The sequence below is a fragment of the Drosophila innubila genome, chromosome X (assembly GCF_004354385.1).
Source record: "Drosophila innubila isolate TH190305 chromosome X, UK_Dinn_1.0, whole genome shotgun sequence".
Lineage (NCBI taxonomy): Eukaryota > Metazoa > Arthropoda > Insecta > Diptera > Drosophilidae > Drosophila > Drosophila innubila.
In genome coordinates this window covers 24,560,803-24,583,352 of record NC_047626.1, presented here as the reverse complement: position 1 = coordinate 24,583,352, position 22,550 = coordinate 24,560,803, and the positions used below count along the sequence as shown (strand labels likewise).

The window sequence follows — 22,550 nt, the reverse complement described above, 5'->3', positions numbered from 1 at the left end:
TAGGTATAAAAGTCAATTTAAATAAATTAAAATATATCAATAAATATAACTGTTTTTGCTGACTGAATTTATAGGTTAATTTCATCTGAACAGCTTTAAGATTGTTTTAAAATATTTGCTCGGCTTGAAACTCATTTTCACAAAAGTTATATTTTTAATACAGTTAATTATCAATCAACTCAATTGATGTTGACAATTTGAAATTAATGTACCAGGCGAACAGAATTTATTATTTATATTATACAAATATCGATTTCTGTCAATTATACAAATTTATGTATCGACCGACCGCCACAAGCAGTCGACCATTCGGAGCTAAAAATGGTCATGGTGTAATCGAACTAAATCTGAACGATTCGATACAACTGTAGTGCACATGATAAATACACAAACAAACAAATAAAAATGAATAAGAGTTTACCGCCTCGTAAATTAGATAGTTTAATAAAAGTGAGTACTGTAAACAAAAAATGTTGGTAAAACTAATTGAGTTTTTGTTATATCCAGCATTGGCAGCGACGCTATGCAACAGAACAAACACCAACTAAAACACAGGCGCGGCCTAAAAAAAGTCCTGTGTACGTCGGTCTTACACAACCGCCAAATCCGGAATCGGTGAATAGCGATTACATTGGTCCCCCGGATGTCAAGTCCAATCTGCGACCGTATATTCGACATTATGATGAGAATGAAACAGAGATGGCCAAAAAATTGCGACTGTTACGCATTGATGTCGAAAAATGGAATATGGATTTCTGGACAAAGCATAACAAACGATTTTATGAGGTTCGTATCTGTGTGTGTGCGTTTCGTATCGTTGAAGTATTTCTAACACTTGTTGGCAAGAGGTTCTCTCTCTCTCTCACGCTCCTCGTCATTCTACGGACATAGTACCCTCTCATTTCTATTCATGACAAATAGAAAACTGTAGACGTATGTGTACATGAAATTTGTTTATTTTCTTCATCTGCAGGAAAAAGAAGACTTCGTCCGTCTACACAAATTGAGTGGATCCGACGAAATAACGGCCGATCAAATGAGTGTGTTTTATAAATCGTTTTTAGATAAAAATCGACGCATGCATATGATGTACAACATTTCATGGTATCTGAAAAATTTTGACATGTTGACGTTAGCGTTCGCTGTGAATGTGCAAAGCTCCTTAAACCGATTCAGAAGAAAGACGAAGCAATAGATCCAGATACATTAACATACATGTATACAATCATAGTATACGCACATATGCTATTAACTACAAAGCACACACAATTAAGTGTACATACATTATGAAAAGAAAGAAACAAACAAAAAATTGTTGAAATTTAGTTAAATTGTTTATCTAGCAAACAAATGATGGATGTATCGTAATAAACGCAAATCAATTGTAAAAAAAAACATATTCTTTTGTAAGGTTTAAAGTGTTTACATGTACTTAACAGTTATAGATACACTTGATTGATAATTGTATATTAAAAAATAGTGATGAAATTAAGTAAAAAAATACATTCAATTTGGATGTACATAAATAAATTACTACACCATCTGGGAAGAGATTGTTTTTGTTTTTTCTGTTTCTTTTTAATTTTCTTTTAATTTTCATTAATATTATTCTTCCTATACAGTCTCGTAATAACTAAAGACAAAAAAATTATAATAAAAATAAAAAACGAAGGCACACCCAGGTCTGCTCTAATTCTAGCTCTCTCTCGCTCTGCGTCCAATTTAAATGTGAAGATTATGTTTGGGGTCTAGGTTTCGGTTAGAAAAATGTACATACAAACACGAATGGATCATCAAGTAACATAAAATACATGCTTAAGTTTTATCTATAAATATTTTATGCATCAAGTTTCATAAATTTTTTTTTCTTTGCTTTAGTTTGTTTTTTTTGTTTTTTTTTTTTTTGTTTAATTTATACTACAAAACACTTTTGGCTTATGAGCAATAATAGGATACAAATTAGCTACAATATATGCACGAGAGGGGCGCATTCGTGGGTACATACAGATAACTTACATGATTATATGCCATTTCAACTCGTGCATATAGATATTGGATATAGATACATATATATGTGTATAAATATACATACATATTATTAGATGTATGTATATGCATATAGATATAATAAATATATGTACATATATATACTTCTTAAAGAGAATATGCTACTTTGATGATAATGTGACTTGTTACAACAATTTTAAATGATGAATAACAACAATTCGTCTGTTCACTGGGTGTCACATCAATGTGAACTGGTCCTGATTGTTGTGATTTTCCTGCTGCTGTGTAATTTTGCTGATGAGGATGTAGATGCTGATGCAGATGCGTTTACTGGTCGTATTTAGTTCATCCATTTTCGACAATTGGGTGCACCACATGCGCAGGGTATTTTATGGGCATCATCCTCAATATCAAACTTGTAGTCATATGAGAGCTTAAAAGGAAAACAATAGTTCATTTAATACAAATAATGTAATCTTATTTAAAAATTCAAAAACTATTGTTTTTGCAATCAAATCACAATGTTTATACATTTTGAGAAGATAAATATACATACCTCTTCGCCTCGATAGATTTTACGCTTGGCAAATATAATGATGCGTACATCCCGATCAACCTCAACAATTTCCGTCACACAATTGGGATTGCAGGAGTGATTAATGTAACGTGCCAGGCCACCGCTTAGCGTTGCATCAACAACGCGATCCTCATCCAAGCGGAACATATAAATACCACGATTCTACAGAGAAGATAGACATTTATTGTATAAGTATATCGAATATGCATATACTATATATAATGTTGAATCGCTACTCACCTTAGATTCGTATTGCTTTTCACGTATCTCAGACACCTCCGTGCGTATTACCTCGCCAATATACTCAATAATCATCGTGTGCTTCTCAATATCACGTGCCGCATACAAGCCCAATCCCTGAATTTTGGAGCTATACAAAAGAAGTAGGTGAAGGTATATAGAAAGATATCGATTTTGGAATTAAGATTAAGTTCATACCGTGCCAGGTAGACGTTGTTGCGCCATTCCTGCTTCATCTTTTTGTATTGCGAACTCTTTGAGTGGACAAACTGTTTGCTATACGGGCACGCCACCTCACCGGCAATTGACGCCGAATTGGCCATACGCTGTGTGCTGCAACTGCCGGCGGTACGTTGCGTGTGCGGTTTGCGCCACACAAGAAGTTGTCGCTGCTTTGGCTCAGTGCGTGCAGCACCCGATGGATTGATGGCCAGCGGGAATTCCAGCAGGGGATTGCGTCCATATTTGAAACGATAATCGGTGAGTGTCTCAATGCCCGGCAAACTCTCTAAGATGCGCACAATTGCCGGCTCCGTCAGACCAAACAGATCCTCGCCACTGATGTGTTGCGGAAAGAGTTGCAGCCACTTGTAAACCTTACGCATCCGCTGAATCGGCTGCAATATCTGTTGCCAAACAGCCGATGGTGTGCTATCACGAAACTCACGATCCGGCTCCTTATCGCCGGCATCGTGCACCTGGATGCGAAACTCTGGACGACAGCCAACCTCCGCAATGCTACAAACATAACGACAGCGTCTGTTTGGCTGCTTAACGCACCAGTAATAACGGCTCTAAGGAAGGTAAAAGTATATCCATGAGTAAGTGTATGTGAAAACAAGATAAAAAGGTATTTGATACATTTACATCACTGTATTCAATTTTTGACTGATTACTTAAAATGTGTAACAGATAACTATATAAACCAATTTATATGAAGATTTAAATATGACTTATTTTAATCCGAAGTCTCAAATAATTGCGTAAGATTAGATAAACATAAAATTTATGTAATTAATTTTTTTTATCGAACCGAACCTTTTATTTTAGAAAGCGGTTCGGTTAAGGTTCGGTTTAGCAAAAGTAAATAGTTTGAAGGGTTCGGTTCAGGTTACTTAAGAACCCGAACCGAACCGGTTCAGAACCGTTTTGCAGCCTTGATATAAACAATCTGTGAAATTGATTGAAATATCTCAAGAAAACATTGTTGATTATATTACGTAACAAAAAGTTAAATCCTCTGCAAGGATATCTAGAGCAATCTGTAGATACTTACCACCTTGTAACCAATGGGATAGATATAATGAGGCGTATGGAATGCCTCCAGCTGATGCGGCAAGAGTTGGCCAACATTGAGGAACGTCATGTTGCCCACTCGCAGCAAATTGCTGAGCTCCGAATAATGCATCACTGTGGCCACCTGACGATTCTCATCGCGATCGACAAACACCCGACGATGGACAACAAACGAGCTGAGCTCATTTTCAGTGACGCCCGTGGAATTAGTCGCTGCATGTGCACTGCAATGCACCGATTTGTTCTTATAAAAGACGCACTCCTCCTTAATGGCGCACGGCAGATGATAGAGATTGCTGCAACGCGACTTAAAGCACTTGATGGTGGCACCCAGCTGATGGCACGCACTGCACGCCTGATTCAATCCCGATTGCAGCGCTGTCTGGAAATTCATAAGTGCACCCGACACCGTCTCGTAGACATCGTTCGACCATAAGGCACAGTTCAGATGAACCTGCAATAACAAGAATATAAAGATAAATATTTTTTTTTCCAATATAACACATTTGAAAGTATCTGCACATATTGTTTATAGAACCTGGCGTACAGGAAAAGATCAAGACTCGATATCAACTTGCGCCAGTGATATATTTGTATATTTTTTTAAGAAATATACAACTTTTCTAATAACAAATATCGTCAATGAATAACTTTTAATTCACTTAATTTTAATTCTTTTTATTAGTACATGCAACAATGTTGAGAAATTGTTAAATACAAAAATTAAAATACAAAATATAAATAATCATTACGTGATATTTATTTTTGTCATCAAATATAACAGGGAATAAGAACGGAACCGGTAAAGTGGCTAAATCCGCAGTCTGACCAACTTCAAACTGTCATAACTTGGTCAAAACTGAGCCGATTTTCAAGCGGAATGTATTTTTAATCATTATTCGGCATTTTAATTCATTCTGCATTTAAATTTTATTTAATTCTTAAAAAAAAATATTTTCGTCTAGATTCTACTAGATATTGATTTCGATGCTAGGGGTTCCCCATTTGAAATTTCGAAAATTCAAAATTTTAAATATCAAGTTTTTAATTTAATCAACTCCTTGTATCGTAATCAGTAATAAAAAATCACTTTAAACTTGATTCTGAGACCTTTCATTTTTTTTTTATTAAGTCATGTGATATTGAACAAAAGTTTTGACTTGTTAAGTGGCTAAATCCGCAGTCTGACCAACTTCAAACTGTCATAACTTGATCAAAACTGAGCCGATTTTCAAGCGGAATGTCATTTTAATCATGATTTGGCCTCTAAATACATTTCGCATTTAAAAATGTTTAAATTCGTTCAAAAATTCTGTTTATTTTGATGTCATATTTATTATAAAACGACATCTTATAATTTTTAAAATGTTTCAAAATTCGTTTGTTGTACCGTTACGTACCGGTACTGATACTGGAACCGAAAAAACAACCGAAATTTAAACTTTTACCGAAATAGTTATTTCGGGACGTACCGGAACCGAAACCGTAACCTATATTTGTTTCGGTTTGATTCCCCGAAATATAATGATTACAGTCAGATTTTTATAAAATCACTCCAAATCAATCATTGTCAATTCTAAAAAACATTCAATAATTCTATGTTATTTTCATAATATAACTTACAAATTACGTTCCCTAATATATGTGGAAACTATTGTTGAAAGAAGGTGTTTTTAATGTTATTATTAAAAGTTCGACTCTAGATTTCAACTCATTCAGCTTGAAAACATATTTTATTTGGAAATTTCTTAAAAGATAAAGTGTCTGAATACTGTCTTACGTTTTTTTAATAGAAAGTTATGATTGTAAAATTGAACTATTGAGTTCAGTTCTGAACTTACCCATTTGTCCACATCAAAGTTGAGGAGACGCGATGGTCCATCCGCCAAACCGTCGCCGCGTTGATTGCAGAAGACACATTGACGTGAATCCTCCAGAGGTTCCGCTGCGCCACTGTGTTCCGTTTCCCAGACGGTATTGTTCGCTGCTAGCGGTTCACCGTTCTCCGTTTTGATGGCATGCCGCAATGCAGACGATGTGGAATCGGAGGCAAAGCAATCTGCGCTGAAGCATTTAATGATGCACTTGCGCTGCACTGGCTGCTGCTGTTGTTGTTGTTGTTGCTGTTGCTGCTGTGATGATGATGTTTGCGATGTACTTGTCAATTCGCTGCTGTTGCTGTTGCTATTATTGTTGCTGGTCTGCTGTTGTTGCTGTGATTGTTCCATGTCAACATCTTCTGGCTCTAGCTTGACAATTGGCGGCGTTGAACAGCTGGATAAATCGCTGGTGGTGGTTGTTGTTCTTGCCAGCGGCTGCGACTGCTGTTGCTGTAGTTGATTAGCGGCAGCTACATCCTCGCCAGCTGGCTCATCCTTGCCACGCCATTTGTATTGGGCAAAACAGCTGCGATTGCAAAAGTAAATGAATGCAGGCGGTGGCGTTTTGCGTGGTAATAGCGATTGCAACATTGCCAGCGTCGGCGACAATGTCTCCTCGGGCACATTCTGGGGCGGCACACGCAGACCAAAGGCGGCAATGGCGCTGCCACAACATCGACACAGTTTACGCTGTCCGGTGAGTATTTTACGCAGATTGCCATGACTTGTCACTGCTGTTGGCAGCTGCCCCTGTCCCTGTCCCTGAGCCTGGCCAGCAGTTGATCCTTGCTCACCTGCACCTGGTTCAGCTGGCTCACCCTGCTCCTTATCGATTTTATCCAATGTGGAGGCATCGATTAGTTTACAGGTTAATGCGGGCGTCAAATGCAACAGATTTGCCAAATCTCGCAACACGCCGGCAATATTATCCGTTGCCGATGTGTGCAGCGAGAGTATCACATTTTGGTTCTTCTGTTGATAATTGTTATTATTGTTGTTGCTAGTGCTATTGTTGTTGTTGATGTTGTTGTTGTTATTGTTGCCCATTTCAAGCTGTTGAGCCTTGCGCAACTCCTCGCCACAACTGCGCAATATGGGCGATACTGGCAGACGCATACTGGACGCATCCATGGCCAATGCCACCGGCGACATGCGTCCAGGTGCGCTGCGTTGGTTGCTGTTGCTGTTGAGCAGCACAAGACCAGGATAGCGACTCAGACGTGACCAGGCCAATGGACCATCCAAGCGTTGCTGCTGCTGCTGTTGTTGTTGTTGTTGTTGCTGCAACAGTTGCTGCTGCTGCTGCTGCTGTTGATGACTCTCCACCAGCTCTGTGGTCTCCATATTGCAATCCCGCACTGCACTAATCAAACGCTGCAAACGTTCACGTGAATTGCGTTGTATGTGCGTAGAGAATTCCTGATCATAGAAATCGTTCTGTATGGAGGAGAGCGTTGCCCCACTACTAGCACCACCACCACCACTGGTTGCACCACTGGTTGACAGTGCTGTTGTTGTTGCCTCACCGCTGCCACCAAATCGTTCGCTGTCGTACAACGACTTGATGCTCGGATGTCGCAAATTGCCAAAGCGTCCCAGCAGCTGATCACAATCCACAGCCGCTCCAGCTGCACCACCACCAGCACTACTCTCATCCAGTTGTCGCTGCAGTTGCAGGGCACGTGAAATGGCTTTTAGTTTGCCACCGCCAGGTAGATTGCTGCTGCTGCCGCTGTTGCTGTTGTTGCCGTGACCAATCAAGGCGTTGCGATTGAGCAACGGCTCAAGCACCTGTAACGGTTGCATTTGACGTATGTGCGTCATTAGCTTCTCGGTAAATGCATCGTGATCCTCCTCCACTTTGGAGAACTTGCGCACTCGCTTCTTTAACATGGGAGAGCCTGAAGTCATATTAGGACTGCCCGTTGTTGCCAAATGTCCGCTCGTTGCCATTTGTCCGCCCATCGCTGCATTGTTGGACATTGTTGCCAATTGAACCACAGCACCCGCTGGCAATGATCCAGTTAGCTCCTTGATGCTATTCGCTGCTGCTGCTGCTGCAGCTGTCCCAGCTGCATTTGCATTGCTGCGACGCGGCTTTTGTACCTCACGTTTGCGACGCTTGCGTTGTTCCACAACTTTTGGTTCAGGAATAGCACCAGCTGTTGTTGTGGGTGCCTGCAATTGTTGTTGTTGTTGTTGCTGCTGCTGCTGGTGTAGCTGCAGCTGCTGATGTTGCAGGTGTTGGTGCTGTTGCATGTGTTGCTGCTGATGTAACTGTAGCTGCTGCTGCTGCTGTTGTTGTTGTTGTTGCAGCTGCAAATGCTGTTGCTGCTGTTGTTGCATCTGTAACTGCTGCAAGTGTTGCTGCTGTTGCAAGTGCTGCTGCTGCTGTGGCAAGTGTTGTTGCTGTTGCAAGTGTTGCTGCTGTGGCAAGTGTTGCTGCTGCTGTTGTTGTTGATGTTGTAGCTGCTGCTGATGATGTTGTTGCTGTTGATGTTGTTGCTGCTGCTGCAGCTCCGCTGTTGCTGCCGGCGCTGACTTTTTGGCATAGCTTGCACCAACGCTTGTTGTTATCAGCTGTAACTTTTCATAGCCGGCAACAGCAACATTTGCCGGTGACGCCTTCATCATTGGCAACATCTCATGGCCCACATTGTTGCTGTTGCTATTTATGTTGCTATTGCTGTTAGTGCCAACCAAAGCAATATCGCTTTTAAGTTCCAACAAAGGTTTCTCCTCCAATTGTTGTTGGTGCGGCAGCTGATGTTGCTGTTGATGTTGCTGCTGTTGATGTTGCTGCTGTTGTTGTAGTTGTTGTTGTTGCTGCTGCTGTTGTTGCAGTTGCATTGGCAACTTGCGTTTTTGTACCTCATTTTCTTGCAATTTCCAGCTTTCGTGGTGCGTTGCATGTTGTTGCTGTTGTGACAACTGTTTCTCTGGCTCGCATTGTGCCACTGTTGCTTCATCCAGTGGCTCCAGTTTGGTCAGCTTTACCTGATCCTTGCTGGGTTTGGTGGTTATGGAGATGGTTACGTTTGATACATTAGCGGTGCTTAGTTCATAAGACGGCGGTGGCGGCAGTGGCTCTGTTTTGACATTCGATTCCACAATTAATGTGGGCAATTTGCTGACTACTGTTGGCATGACAGCAGCAGCAACAGTTGCTGGCACAGCGGATGCTGCCACTGGCGTTGATATAAATGATGTTTCCTTGGAGACAATTTGCACAGATTGTTTAACTTGTTGCGTTGTCTGTGGCATGTTTGTTGTTGTTGTTGTTGTTGTCTTAGCTGCTGATGCTGCTGGTGGTGTTGTTGTTACTACGGCTGCGGCTGTTGCTGGCACTGCTACGGCTGCAACTGGTGTGACAGCAACCGCTGCTGCTGCTGTTGTTGTTGCAAGTGTTGCTGCTGCGGCCTCCTGTTGTTGCTGTTGTGGCTCACTTGGCGTGGCTGTTGTTGCAACTGTTGCTGTGGGAGTTTGACTAATCGCCACCATTGTAGCAGTTGTTGTTGTTGTCGTATTGCAACTAGTGCTGCTGCTGTTGCTGCTGCTTACAGCCGCCGGCACAGGCGGTATAACTGGGCGTGCCAATTGCGCCTCCAGCGAACTAACCAATCCCATGCTTGGTGCACGCACATTGATCACTTTGCGTGCCGACAGAGGCGCCGATGTAATAGAAATCTGTTGCAGATTGTGGTTGCTATTGCTGTTACTGTTGCTGCTGCTGCTACTGCTGTTCTGCAGCAACTGCTTAAGCAGCGCATTGTTGGAGTCATCGACACGACTTGGTGTCGCTAGACGTTTCTCTGTGACCAGCTCCTCGTTCATTTGCGTTTGCGTTTGTTCCGCCGGCAACTCCAGCTTATTGCCATCGACAATTGTTGCTTGCTTTACCAGCAACAGCTCTGTTGGCCTCAGCTTGCTTTTGGGTTCGTTGTCGCTGCAATCGGATTTGGTTTCATTCAGCTTGACCTTTAATTGTAGCTTGTTTATGTTATCCGCATCCTGTTGTTGATTGAACGAATGTTGCATTTGTATTGCTGTGCTATTTGCCGATGTTGTTATCATTTTGGGCTTCTGCTGTGCAATCGTCGTCTTAGACACCACCAACGAGATGTTCTTCTGTATAGAGATAATCGGACGCGTACAAATTGTGGCACCAGTTGTTGATTTGGCCAAAGCATCGCCCGTTGTCAGTTCACTAATTGATGTGACATTTGTTGCATTTGTCGCACCTGTTTGCTGCTGCTGTTTGAATATATTGATGCTGGGCGCACAGTGCAATTGATTGTTGTCGAGTGTCTTGATGACAACATTATTAATTTTGCCAATTTCATTCGTATCGCTGCCATCTAGAGATTTACTTTTGTTTAACAATATCTTTTGTATATTCTCAGTGTAGGTAATTGTTTTAGGCTGTTGTTGCTGCTGCTGCTGGGCAACTGCTGTCAAACGGCCAGCAACAGTTGTAGATTCGGCCTGATCTGTTTGCTCACTATCAAGCTGCTTATCAGACTGTTGTTGTTGCTGCTGCTGCTGTTGTTGTTGTTGTTGTTGTACCATGGTAAACGTTTGATTTGCATTTGTTGGCGTTATTGTCACAATGCTGCCCGTGGTCGGTTGCTGTTGCTGCTGCAGCTGCAACTGAAGTTGCTGTTGTTGCTGCTGAAATTGCAGTGACATCTTTTTGCTAACCACTTTGGCGGTTACAATTTTGGTATTGGCAGGTTTAATTTGCACGCCGGCAAATGAGACAATTGTTGTTGGATTCTTGCGTGTTCCCTTCAACAGCCTGGTGAGGTTCAAATGTTGCTGCTGTTGTTGCTGCTGCTGCTGTGTGCTTGTTGCCGATGTTGTTGTTGTTGTCGTCACTTGCGCACCCTGCAGCTGTTTACTCTCAACAATTGTGGCACCACCAGCTGTGGTTGTTGCACCACTAGCACTCAGTAGCTGACCCGTCTGCAATATCTGCGTGCTGGCCAGCGGTTTCAACAACGGCACCGATATCGTCTTATTGCCAATGGACACCTTGGCCGTTGTCTGTGTCACTTCGGACAATTTCTTGGCATTAACCACCAATTGTTGTCCCTTAAGTTTGGTATGCAAATTGACGCGATTTAATAGCGTTGTTGTTGCTGTTGCTGTGCCGCTATTGAACATGTTGTAGTTGCCCTGTGACTGTAACGTTGCTGGTGTTGCCTTTTGTGTTGTTGTCCCTGTTGTTATGTTGCTGCTGCTGCTGCTGGCAACATGATTGCTGCTGCTACTGTTGTTACTGGTGGTGCTGCTGCTGATGCTGCTGTTGTTTGTGACTTGTGTGGCATCGTGCTGCAGTGCAGACTTCAGCTCGGCCGTTGTTGTTGCTGGCAGCAACACATAATCGGGCTCCTCGACAGCAATTACCTTGCTCTGTTGCTGTTCGCTGTTGTTGTGCTGCTCCGAGCTTGGCTCAATTGATATTATGGAGGCAATGGACGATGATGAGGATGCCGATGATAAGGCTGAATCTTTTTTGGTAAAGCTGACAAAACCTGTACACAAAATATATAACATACATACGTATATGTAATTTATGGTTTGAAAGCCTAAAAAACTGTATAAACTTACTTTGCTTTTGGCTAGTGTTGTTATTGGTTGTGCTGCTGCTGCTGGTGGCGGACGTATCATCGGGCTTAAGGGCACTCATTTCACAAACAATAATTTGGTCATCACGTTGCTCCCAGCAGACATCAAGAGCAGTTTCTGGCTTGGCATTCGAGTGCGTGACAAAATTGCCACTGAGATTGGAGTTGGTTGTTAAGATGTTTGTTGCTGTTGTTGTCGCTTGCTGTTGTTGTGGATCGTCTGTTGTTGATTTTGTTGCTGCAGCCGCTGTATTTGTTGTGGCTGTTGAGGATGCGATTGTTGTTGCTATTGCCGTTGCTGTAGTTGTTGTTGTTTTTGCTGCTGCTGGTGTCGTTGTCGTTGTTGCCGTAGCTGTAGCTGTAACTGTAGCTGTTGCTGCACGTTGTTTGGCGGGTAAACTGGTCGTGGGCGTGCATATAACAATGTCCCGTTTTAGTTTCTTTCGATTTGGATCATCGTTGTCGTCGACGCTGCTGCGCTTTTGTATCGATATTGTATTAAAATTGAGTGCTGCGCTTGCAGATGTTACACGTTCGGGTTTCGCTTTTTCGGCGGCAGCAGCCGCAGCAGCAAGCGATGGTGTCACTTTCGATATATTCATAACAACAAACTAAACGGCTAAACACATTTAATCGCTAGCAATTGATGCGCAATGCACTTAGATATAGATTTCGTTTTATTTGTATGTACATATAGAGAATGTTTCAAAACATACACTATTTAGACAAAAATTATTTTCGTGTATGCAGCAGTGTATCCTAAACTTTAACCAGTGATAATATATGAAGAAAAATACCACACTTTGGCAGCGTTGCATTTTTCGATAACAACAAGTACACACACCCACACTAAAACACGGAGTTTCCACTTCACCAACAAATGCCTATACAATTTGTCATAGGCAGTTCAGTATTGATATATATATATAATTTATCAAACAAATTTGTCCATAAATACGTTTTTGCTTTTCTTTGGAATAAATAAATACAAATATATTTTATTCGACTCAAACGATGCATTCTTGTATATCGGATTCTTTCAATGAGTACGTTATCGATATTAAAACTAAAACAGTGTATCCACAAGTATACAAGAAAAAATATACTAATCGAAATAAAATAATTAATGAATGTTTCAAATTATTTATACCCGTTTTCTTAATTGCTAAGTTGTCCAAAATTAACTTATCACCAAAAATAATTTAATTCAAACTGCTTCGCATTGGATAGGCAATATTCAATGGGCCAGTTTGCAGTCTGGCAACGCTGCGCTGATGCAACCAGCACCAGACCAAAAATACATGGATCGGTGTACTCTATTAGTATAAATAGTAAGTAATTAAAACAACATGTGGTGCCTAAAAACGGTCACGCAGCTAGCTAAAAAGAGCCTAATATGTAAGTTGATTATTATATTCAAACATTACATAAATATTTTATACAATATCATTCAATTCGTAGGTGCCAATGTGAATTACAATTGTGTAGCCGGCCTGAAGTATTTTCCTCCGCCAATCAAATATGAAAGTAAGCATTAATTAAATCAAATCACATTGAGCAAGCAATCAAAAAGTGCATTCGAATTTACAGATATTGAGAAAGTGGAACGGCCCAAGCTGCGCATCATGGAGCGTATGCCACAGCACCCGCCCAATCTGCGACCGCCCAAAATGCAGAAGCGTCTCCGTTATATGCGTGGTCCGGAGCTCGTTCACAATCAGCTGCTGCACAAACAATATGCGATTATTGCGACCGGCGGTGGCCGTTTGCGTTGGGGCCACTACGAAATGATGCGTCTGACTATTGGCCGGAAGATGAATGTGAACACAATGTTCGCTACCTGGCGTGTACCCGCACCATGGCAACCGATAACCAAGAAGGGACAGGGACAGCGCATGGGTGGCGGCAAGGGCGCTATCGATCATTATGTCACACCGATAAAAGCAGGTCGTGTAATTGTTGAAATTGCTGGCAAATGCGAATTCATCGAATGCAAAGGATTCCTCCAACAAGTGGCCAATCAGCTGCCATTCCAGGCAACTGTTGTCTCCCAGCAAATGCTCGACGATATGAAGGACGCAGAGGAACGTCAAGCGCGTGAAAATCAAAATCCCTTCACCATCAAATACGTTATACAGAATAATCTAAATGGTTGTCACAGATGGCTATCGCCCGTGGATCACAAATGGTTCGGCAAGCATTTATAGATCATTGGCGTATAATTTTGTTTAACTTAGTTATTGTTTTAATAAATGAACGGATGTTCTTAATCCTGTTATGACCTGTAAAACATATGCCTTGATTTTTTAATATTTGTAGACTCGATAGCATTTACTCCAAGTTTATAAGGCAGCTTAACCCAATTTAAACAGAATTTTTTTGAATTACCCTGTCTTTTTAGTATTTAAAGCTGCTCCCTATGTAACTGTGTGATTAATATGTTCCTATATCAAACATCGCATATCGCAGCCAGGGTTAAAGGACAAGCTTCGCTAAATAGCTTCTTATATGAAACACCAACCAAAACCATTTCATTTAAGCCGCCTTAAGCTGTCGTATTAACTTGGGACTCCATCACTTTAGCAATGGAATTCCAATTCCAATACCCACAATTTTCCCACAGTCATATACGATTTCCAGTGACTCGGTTTCATACAAATATCTTGGATATCCATGCTGAATAAGTTTTACATTTTAGAAAAGAAATAAACAAAGCGTTTTTTCTGTAAGTTTATGTTTATGATTCTATTGCAAACATTTGTTTAATTTTCCATATACACTAAAAATTGTTTGTCATCTGTGCTTAACAGTCGGTATCGTACCAGGCAGCCAAGTTATTGTTGTCATTGGGTGGTGTCGGCATGGCATCCAAGTCAAAGTTCAAAGCGCCAGCATCAATCTCGCCGACATCCATGTCCATGGAGTAGGGCGATGTGGGTGCCCCACCCGGTGGTGCCGCATTGCCAGCAGCACCAGCACCACCTCCTACTGGACTGCTGATTTCGAGACCTTGCATTGAATCTATTGGTAGAGTATCATATCCTGTCCAATGAAGAATGAGTAAATCCATTAATCAAATTGCTACAACATGTTGTGGCAACAGTTGACTTATATAATAATATTATACAATATCTATTACTATGTAAATTTATAGTAATACATAATGGAACACACATAATTTGTTATCAGATTAACAGTAACAATAATCTCTGCTTCTTGAGGATAGTTTTTCAGCACATGCTTTCAATAACAAGTATATGGATTCGACTATGATCTACAGATTATTGAGGAAACATGCTAAAATAAACTGAACATAATATGTATTAACATAACGAATTAATAAAAATATACTTAATGAAATATTGTATTATAATTTAAAGAATACAAACTTAACAATATTGGGTAATAAGACATAAGATAGAAAAATAAATTTGGGGAGACTCGAACTGTATCGTTTTGTATGTATCTGTATAGTATGCAGTGAAAATGGAACAAGGAAGTTTTCCAATCTATTGTCCCGTAAAAGAAAGATCTTTCACTTTAAAAACTAACACCCTTAATAATCGTAATAAATTAGTTTAATGAATAACATTGGAATCCCATTCAAATCGATTTTAAATAATATTTTGAAATTAATGTATTTTGTTGTACAGGATTAAAGAATTCGAAACATGGCTTTGGTAAGGAAAGGAAATGATCAATAAATATAGTACTCTTTTTCAACATTTTATGGGGACACACGTTACATGCAGTATTCGTTGTCCATCGACAGTCACCTTAGCACACAGTAGCAAAATGGAGAAGAGATGTGGTGCAAGGTTGGGGTATCGAGCAGAGACTTAAGTTATAGAATAATTAGATACCGATTGAATCGAATGAGTAATTAGTTATACTGATAACGGCAAAGGAAACCAGGGCTGTGAGTTACAGGGGGTGCTGTGTTGTGGTGGTGATTACAATTAATTTTTATGTAAACCCAGAAAGTATGACAATATTCTTCTCTCCACTGTCACAGGTGGAACAAGCACACACATTTATATACTGGCATAATATTATGAGGGGAAGTTGGGGGAAGTTGCTTTTGGTTGTAGATCCTTACACTCGTACAGGTACAGGGTGAACCAAGCATACATACCTTGCTGATGGAATGCGCGACCTCCGTGCGAACTGTGCACACTGGGCGGACCTTGTCCGTAAAGGCCCTCATATGCTTCTTCGGGTCCAAGCATATCCTGTGATCGTGTACGTGTACGTGTTCGTTTTCGTGTTTGTATTCGTGATGTCAGTTGGTGAGTGTTCGATTGTGTATGTGTGTGGTGTGTGGTGTAGGTGTATGTGTATGTGATTGAATAGTGGGTTGATTGGTGTCGTGATTTTATTATTATTATTATTTTTTGGAATGGATCAGAAGTGAAAAGTTGTTAGGATAGAAGAGATACACATACACAGAACACGAGTTTTTGTGTTGCGTATTTTTAAAGAAAGGATATTCGATATTCGGGTATGCAGTAGGAAGGAGATGTTGGTGTTTGTTGTTATGTGTCGATATTTGTGCGTCGGTGTTTGTTGTTGTTGTGTGAGACATTTTGGTGATTGGTTTGTTCGATTTTGCACACAAAGAAAACATAATGAAAGAAAAAGAAACAAAATAAATCAAAATCGAAATTAATAACAAAATCAAAACTAATCATTAATTAGTTAAACAACATTAAACGAAAACATAGATTTGTAAATATACATATAATTAATTAAGAATAAGAATGAACATGGCAACAATTTTCTATCTATCTTTCTATCTCTCTCTCACTCTCTCCGGTTATCGAGATTTAAGTAATTTATAATTCGATTATTGCAATTTATAATCGATAACCATCTACGTGCCAAATGCTTGCAATTTCTACTTAAAAATAACATTTAAAATGATCGACTTTCGAAATACAAAACAATTAATTAAGATGATAATTTTGCAATACAATATATACAATATAATAGGTAATGTCAATTGCAATAATTGTAGATTATAAATTGGTAATTTTGTATTTTGTAATACAATATATACAATATAATAAGTAACTATGCTTTAAATAGTTTCATATATAGCTACAATTTCGTATGTACAAACTCGAGGATTAATTGAAAGGGCAAATTAAAATGAAATATATAGTTTCATATGTATATACATGAATCAAAGAATCATCTTTATATCTATATTACACACCTGTAAGTCGGGACCCATGCCCAGGTCAGCGTTGGCCCAGATGTTGTTCTCCTCGCGCAACAGCGAGTTGGTCAGCTCGATGGAGAGTCGCTTCTTGTAGTCCTGCGGCTTGTCCTCGCTCATGCGGAACAGCACAGCTGCTGCGTAAGTTGCCACGCCCTCGTTGCGCGAATGCAGCAGATCTGTGAGCGGCCCGGTGGCCCCTTCCTGTTCAATAATCTCGGCGCCCTCCTTATCGGCGGCCAACTCACAAAGCACGCCGGCTGCGACACGCTGCAATGCGAAATCGAGGAAGGAATCGTATTATAAGTGATCCTTTATTGCTATAGCTTCTCTACCAGCTATATTTAATGCAGGAATTCCTGGCTTTTTTAGGTCTGAGGTTTTTCCATTTTATTCCATCAGCATACCGTTATTGTATACTTTTCCCTTGACAACACTTTCCCTTTCACAACACTCACCTGTATGTTCTCGATTTCGTTGAAGAGCAAACGCACAAAGATCGGAATGACCGATTGTTGGCGTATGAGAGCACGATTGTGCGATTCGCGTGCAAGGATATGCAAGGCGCCGACAGTGCCCTCAACGATCTCCTCCATTCGCACACCATCGGCATATGCAGATGGCTGCTGTGACCCAGTAGTGGCAATTGAAGAACGTTGCTGTATCAAATATATATAGAGATTACACATGTCTAATGTCCGGTGTCCTGTGTGTCAATGGCAACTTACGCGTTCTGTGTCCTGGAATGCGCGCATCAAGAGACGCACCAGGTGGTGAATGGCGCCATGTTCCCGCAGCGGGGCATGATTGGCCGGGCAGAGAGCCAAGTTGCGTATGAGCCCGATGACAGCCTTGATTAGAGGCCAGCGGGATGGTGGATGCAAGAGCTTTACAATCACGGAGAGGCCGTAATTGAGACGCACTGCATTCTGGGCCAGCTCCGAGTCGACGTGGCGCGAGGTGAGGTGACGGAGAGCGCACACGGCCGGCTCGGTAATCTCCTCGCGATCGCCGGCATTGATGATAGTGCGAACGAGGGCATCGACGCCGCCCACTTGGCAAACAGTCGCCTTGTTGCGCTGATTGTTGCATGTCAAATTCGAGAGTATGCCAGCGGCACAGGTGACCACATTGACATCCGTGGAGGCCAGCACCTGCACGAGCGACTGGAGCAGCGCCTCAAGCCCCTCCACCTTGGTGGCCGCGTCCGACAGGTTGCGCAATGTCCAGAGGCAGTTCTGGACAAGACGTGGCGACATATTGCCCAAATGCATGGCTAGAGCCTGCATGCCACCGGCATCAACAATCGCCGGCTTGTTGCTGGAGCATACTGAGAGAACTTTGAGGACACGCGATGTGGTCCACAAGAGCTTCTCGTAATCATAGGAGCGCATGATGCGCACCAGCTCATTGGGACCGCCCGAGGCGAGAATGATGAGCTTGCTCTCTTGATTGCCATAGGCCAGGATTTGCAAGCAATCGGTAACAATGGCCAAGAACTTGACATTGTTGCGCTGCAGCAGCGTGACCATCTTCTGGAGGCCACCAGCTAAGCGCACGGCCATCTTGGATCCATCCTGATGCAGCAGCAGATTGTGGAGCGTGGTAATCGCATAGAAGAGCACGCTCTCGACGGGCGAGGAGAGCAGCTTCACTAGAGCCGGTATGCCGCCGCTCTTGAAGATGGCCAACAGGCCCTGGCGATGATGCGACAAATTGTGGAGCGTGCCCACAGCGGCCTTGGTGCTCTCCAGATCGTTGCTATTCGAAATGGCGCGCACCAAAGCGGCCACCATCTGGGGACTGTTCATGATGGCGTGGCGCGAGGCCTCCTTCTTGGAGAGCTGGTGTACCATCATGGCTGCCTGGGAGACGACCACCTGATCCTCATCGTTGAGCAGCTTGATCAGCTCCGGAATGGCACGTGTGGCCAGCTCAGCATCGTCCTGATAGTTGATCAAATTGACCACCGCATGCTTCAGCATCTGTGATGGCTCCGATAGACGCTGCACAGCGGTTGGCTGCTGTGGATCAAATTGTGTTGATGGTATCTCAATGCCCTCCTCGAGGGTCTCCGGGAACATGGCGGCGCGCACGCGCTGCGACCGGGTCTGGCTTAGCTGTTGATTCATATCATCCACCTGATCCTGTGTAAAGTTCTGCGGAAACCCGGTGTCCAGATCGAACATCAGCGGATCACCCTCCATTTCCTCATCCTCCTTGCCGGACAGCGACGGCACTTGGGTAACGGCGCCCGAGTGGATGCCGGAGTCGCCCATATACGAGTTCTGCTGCCACAACAGCGTCTGCTCCTTGGCCGACACCATTGGTGGCAAGTCCGGCGGATTATACTGATTGTTATGGGACACTGCAAGCAACAAGCAACATAAACTTGGTTAAAACCTCAATTCTTAACTCTCAATCCTCGCTCCGAACGAAACTCTTAAATTGAAATCATCTCATTGTTGTTGTTGTTGTCCCCCATTCGTTAGCTTGAGCCATGCAATCCCATTAGAAGTCCCTCTCACCAATCTATCAGCTCTTTATTGCACCTCATTTTTGTTTTTGTCGAGTATTCCTCATTTCAGGATTAAAGGAACATTAGACGGAAGCAAGACTCTAATGGATTAAAGAACCGCCTCAAATGCGACGTTTGAAATGCGACACGACGACAGCAAAATGACAAAATGACAGCAGAAACAGAAACGGAAACAGAAGCAGAAGCAGACGAAGAAGAAACAGAAACAGAAACTGAAATAGGAACATGACGGATTGAACGCTGCAGGACATTTTTGCATATTGTAAAAACGATTCCCCCTCAAATGAAGGAAACATGTGCCACACCAAGCCATATACACATTGGTACGAGTATACCACATACATACATACATGCATATGTACATATGTGCCTCAATGTGTCTCAACGAGCAATCAAAGCCAACAGCGAGAACCGAACGATGCCAGGTCGAAGGACGAACGACGCCCTGCAAGGGGTGGCTCCCAGCTGTGTGTGTGTGTGTGTGTAGCTGGCCGGGAATCAAGCTCGAGCTCCAAAGACTTTTCGTTGGGCGTTTTGTTTGCCACTTTGCCTTAATTATGCCTACTCAGCGATTCGCTTTGTTTCTCATTTCATGTTCTCGGTTCATCTGCTTATGCACAGCCGCAACCAAAGACTGCAAGCTGCCAGTCCGGGAATCAACATATCCCTGATCGATTAAACTCTTTGTGCCCTATTCTCAAGCGGGATCAAACAACGTCAAGTCCGTCAAAGATGCTGCTGCTGCCATTGCGACGCTCAAATTAAATTTTCAGTAAAAATACAAGTTTAAAAGTGTGCTGCCAATTGACATAGCGAAGTATAACAGCTGAATAATAGGAGCGAGTGGGATAGAGGGATTAACATTAACATGAACATTAAGAGAGTGCACGCACTCCACTCCACACCCAACACAACACACGCCCTTCATAAAAGGATTGGAAATGGAAATGAAGCAACTGCCGTTACAAAGCGCACAGCTTGCAAGGAACCATAGAATGTTGAAAAGCAAAGGGGACGAGGAGAACAAAATGAACAAGCTAGCTTTGACAGGGATGGACGGACAGGACTGATGAGAAAGGAGGAGGATGATGCATTTCAGCTTAAAAGCACACAAAAGAACATAAACAACAACAATGAGGAACGATAGATTCAGTTGTTGTTGTTGTTATTGTTATTCTTTCACAGTAGCAAAATGGAGCCAGCCACACGATTTGTAATCGATTACAGAAAGTGCGCTCTGCAAATTATCGCTTGTCGATGGGCATTGAAGCGCATTTGAGCCAGTGTTGTCCCACCGCCCCTCCCCCATCACCACTCGTTAAATGAACTGGTGCACTGTTCTTTGGAGAAGGAACGCAAAGAGCTTCACTTTAATGAATGCAAACATCAGTTTCTATCTAGTTCTAATGTTAGTCATGATATTAAAAAAAAGAAGAAAAAACATCTTATCGTTTAGTATTTATGTTGTATACTTACTTGTACGATTCTGTGCTGGCATGTAACTCATCTTGGTGATTTAGGCGCTTTACACCACACCTAGAAGAGAATGTAAAAACAAATATTTAGTTTTCAAATTAAATTCGTATGTACTTCCTTTCTTAAAACAAACACTTATGCTGTAGCTGTCTTCAATTTAACGGTCACCATCCCAAAGCCAACAAATCAAAATACTATCTCTTCGTGTACACAGCCATATTTAAAAGTATTTATCTATGTACGTATGCAAGTAAGTATGTATGTAAATTAACATTGACACTGTTTGTTGTGAGTAAACACTGCAGAGTTGAATTTCAAAAGACGACAAAAAGAAATGAGAAATTTGCTCTTACTTAAGCCGCGAGGGCAGGTAACTCGATAATGCAATCGTTACTCACACCGTATTGTAGCAATTATGTACATATTGACATACATACATGACATGACATACAAACAAGTATTTCCGCATCGAGCCATCGCTATGCAAAACAAAATATGTTCAGCAGAATACTTTAGATTGTAAGTTTGTGCAAAGTGTATACATATGTACATAGGTATGTATATAGGGTAACAATTCTATATTACCTTCAGTAATTGAAATCACACAAGTGATGCAAAACTTCCGTTTTCTGTTATTTTTAGTGCACAAAAATAAAAAATAAAAACAAAATACTTGTATGCAGTAGAGTTTTCTCTTGCACTGGTTCCTTGGCTAACGCAGCCAAAATACGACCTGCACCGAGCGAAACAGACAAGTGACTGGAAATAAACGAGAACGTTGCCGTCGCGTTGCACGTACAGATACATGTCTACTACATAGTGAGTGCAACAAGAGTAAGGAGCGAGAAAGATAGAAAATTTGTGTTCATTCATGTTTGGATGTATGTGTGTAAGTACATGAGAGTCAGAAACTCCAATGCAGCCTGACGGTGTTGCCAGATGCTAAAATGACAAACAATAATGAAAGTAAACATTATTCACCGAAACAATTTCCGTCAACAGTTTTACCACCAATGTTATAAACAGTCGTACTTAGAAGAATATAAACGCATGTCACATGCACCTATTTGTGCATTCATACGTGCATATGTATCTATGTATGTACTTCAGTTTTATGCTGCGCAGAAAGCTGGCAACTCCATTCTACGCATACTTACATACATTCTCTACATGTGTAAAAACTTAAGTATGATTGTGTGAAGATATATCTATGTGCCATCATATTACCAGTACAACACCTTGCGCTCATAATATGATAGTCGAAGTGAAAACTCTACTCAAAGTACCAAGAATAATTAAATTATTGGCATTGTTTATGTTTATAACAGATCAATTTAATATTGAACACACAGGCATATATTCGTATGCAATACACAGTATTTTTAGTTGTATGTGTGGAATTACCACACCCCCGCTCCATGGCTTGCATACCTTGCTCAGCTCTTCTTACGTTTCTTTTAACGTTAGTTTCTTTTTGTTTTACATTAAGCCAACTTTTTCTCACTTAGTTTAATAGAAAATTAACGTGGTAAGAATACAAAAATTGAATTACTTACCGAGTCAATAATTATTTTATCTGCTTTACAGCAGGTTTTATTTATTTTTTCGCACTTAAATACACGAATTTAACAACAAATTCTCCAGCGAAAATTTTTCGTGTGTATTGAGCTTGTAATAAAAACAC

The 22,550-nt window shown here is 41.5% G+C and overlaps 4 protein-coding genes across 5 annotated transcripts; 2 read left to right on the top strand and 2 right to left on the bottom strand.

Annotated features, from left to right (window-relative positions):
- The first annotated feature begins 300 nt into the window (after positions 1-300).
- LOC117783896 (COA8 family protein CG14806, mitochondrial) lies at positions 301-1,395 on the top strand. The gene is made up of 3 exons (XM_034621466.1): positions 301-450; positions 508-786; positions 974-1,395. Exons 1-3 carry the CDS (start codon positions 406-408, stop codon positions 1,193-1,195), a joined length of 546 nt encoding a protein of 181 aa, XP_034477357.1. The 5' UTR covers positions 301-405; the 3' UTR covers positions 1,196-1,395.
- LOC117788690 (histone-lysine N-methyltransferase trr) lies at positions 1,313-12,483 on the bottom strand. Its single transcript, XM_034627526.1, has 8 exons — positions 11,614-12,483; positions 8,416-11,537; positions 5,962-8,184; positions 4,101-4,574; positions 3,023-3,618; positions 2,825-2,954; positions 2,564-2,746; positions 1,313-2,440 (listed from the first exon to the last, which is right to left on the bottom strand). The coding sequence occupies exons 1-8, from the start codon at positions 12,230-12,232 to the stop codon at positions 2,348-2,350; spliced, it is 7,440 nt and encodes a 2,479-aa protein (XP_034483417.1). The 5' UTR covers positions 12,233-12,483; the 3' UTR covers positions 1,313-2,347.
- Positions 12,484-12,865: 382 nt separating this feature from the next.
- On the top strand, positions 12,866-13,920 carry LOC117782697 (39S ribosomal protein L16, mitochondrial). Its single transcript, XM_034619728.1, has 3 exons — positions 12,866-13,028; positions 13,092-13,157; positions 13,221-13,920. Exons 1-3 carry the CDS (start codon positions 12,980-12,982, stop codon positions 13,835-13,837), a joined length of 732 nt encoding a protein of 243 aa, XP_034475619.1. The 5' UTR covers positions 12,866-12,979; the 3' UTR covers positions 13,838-13,920.
- A 427-nt stretch (positions 13,921-14,347) lies between these two features.
- On the bottom strand, positions 14,348-22,456 carry LOC117788264 (armadillo segment polarity protein). 2 transcript variants are annotated; one of them, XM_034626978.1, is made up of 7 exons: positions 22,423-22,438; positions 20,867-20,926; positions 17,580-19,219; positions 17,310-17,510; positions 16,849-17,121; positions 15,766-15,862; positions 14,348-14,672 (listed from the first exon to the last, which is right to left on the bottom strand). In XM_034626978.1, exons 2-7 carry the CDS (start codon positions 20,895-20,897, stop codon positions 14,434-14,436), a joined length of 2,481 nt encoding a protein of 826 aa, XP_034482869.1. In that variant the 5' UTR covers positions 20,898-20,926; positions 22,423-22,438; the 3' UTR covers positions 14,348-14,433. The 2 variants fall into 2 exon arrangements, with proteins under 2 accessions (XP_034482869.1, XP_034482876.1); XM_034626985.1 differs by lacking the exon at positions 15,766-15,862 and having other exon boundaries at positions 14,500-14,672; positions 22,423-22,456.
- Positions 22,457-22,550: the final 94 nt, after the last annotated feature.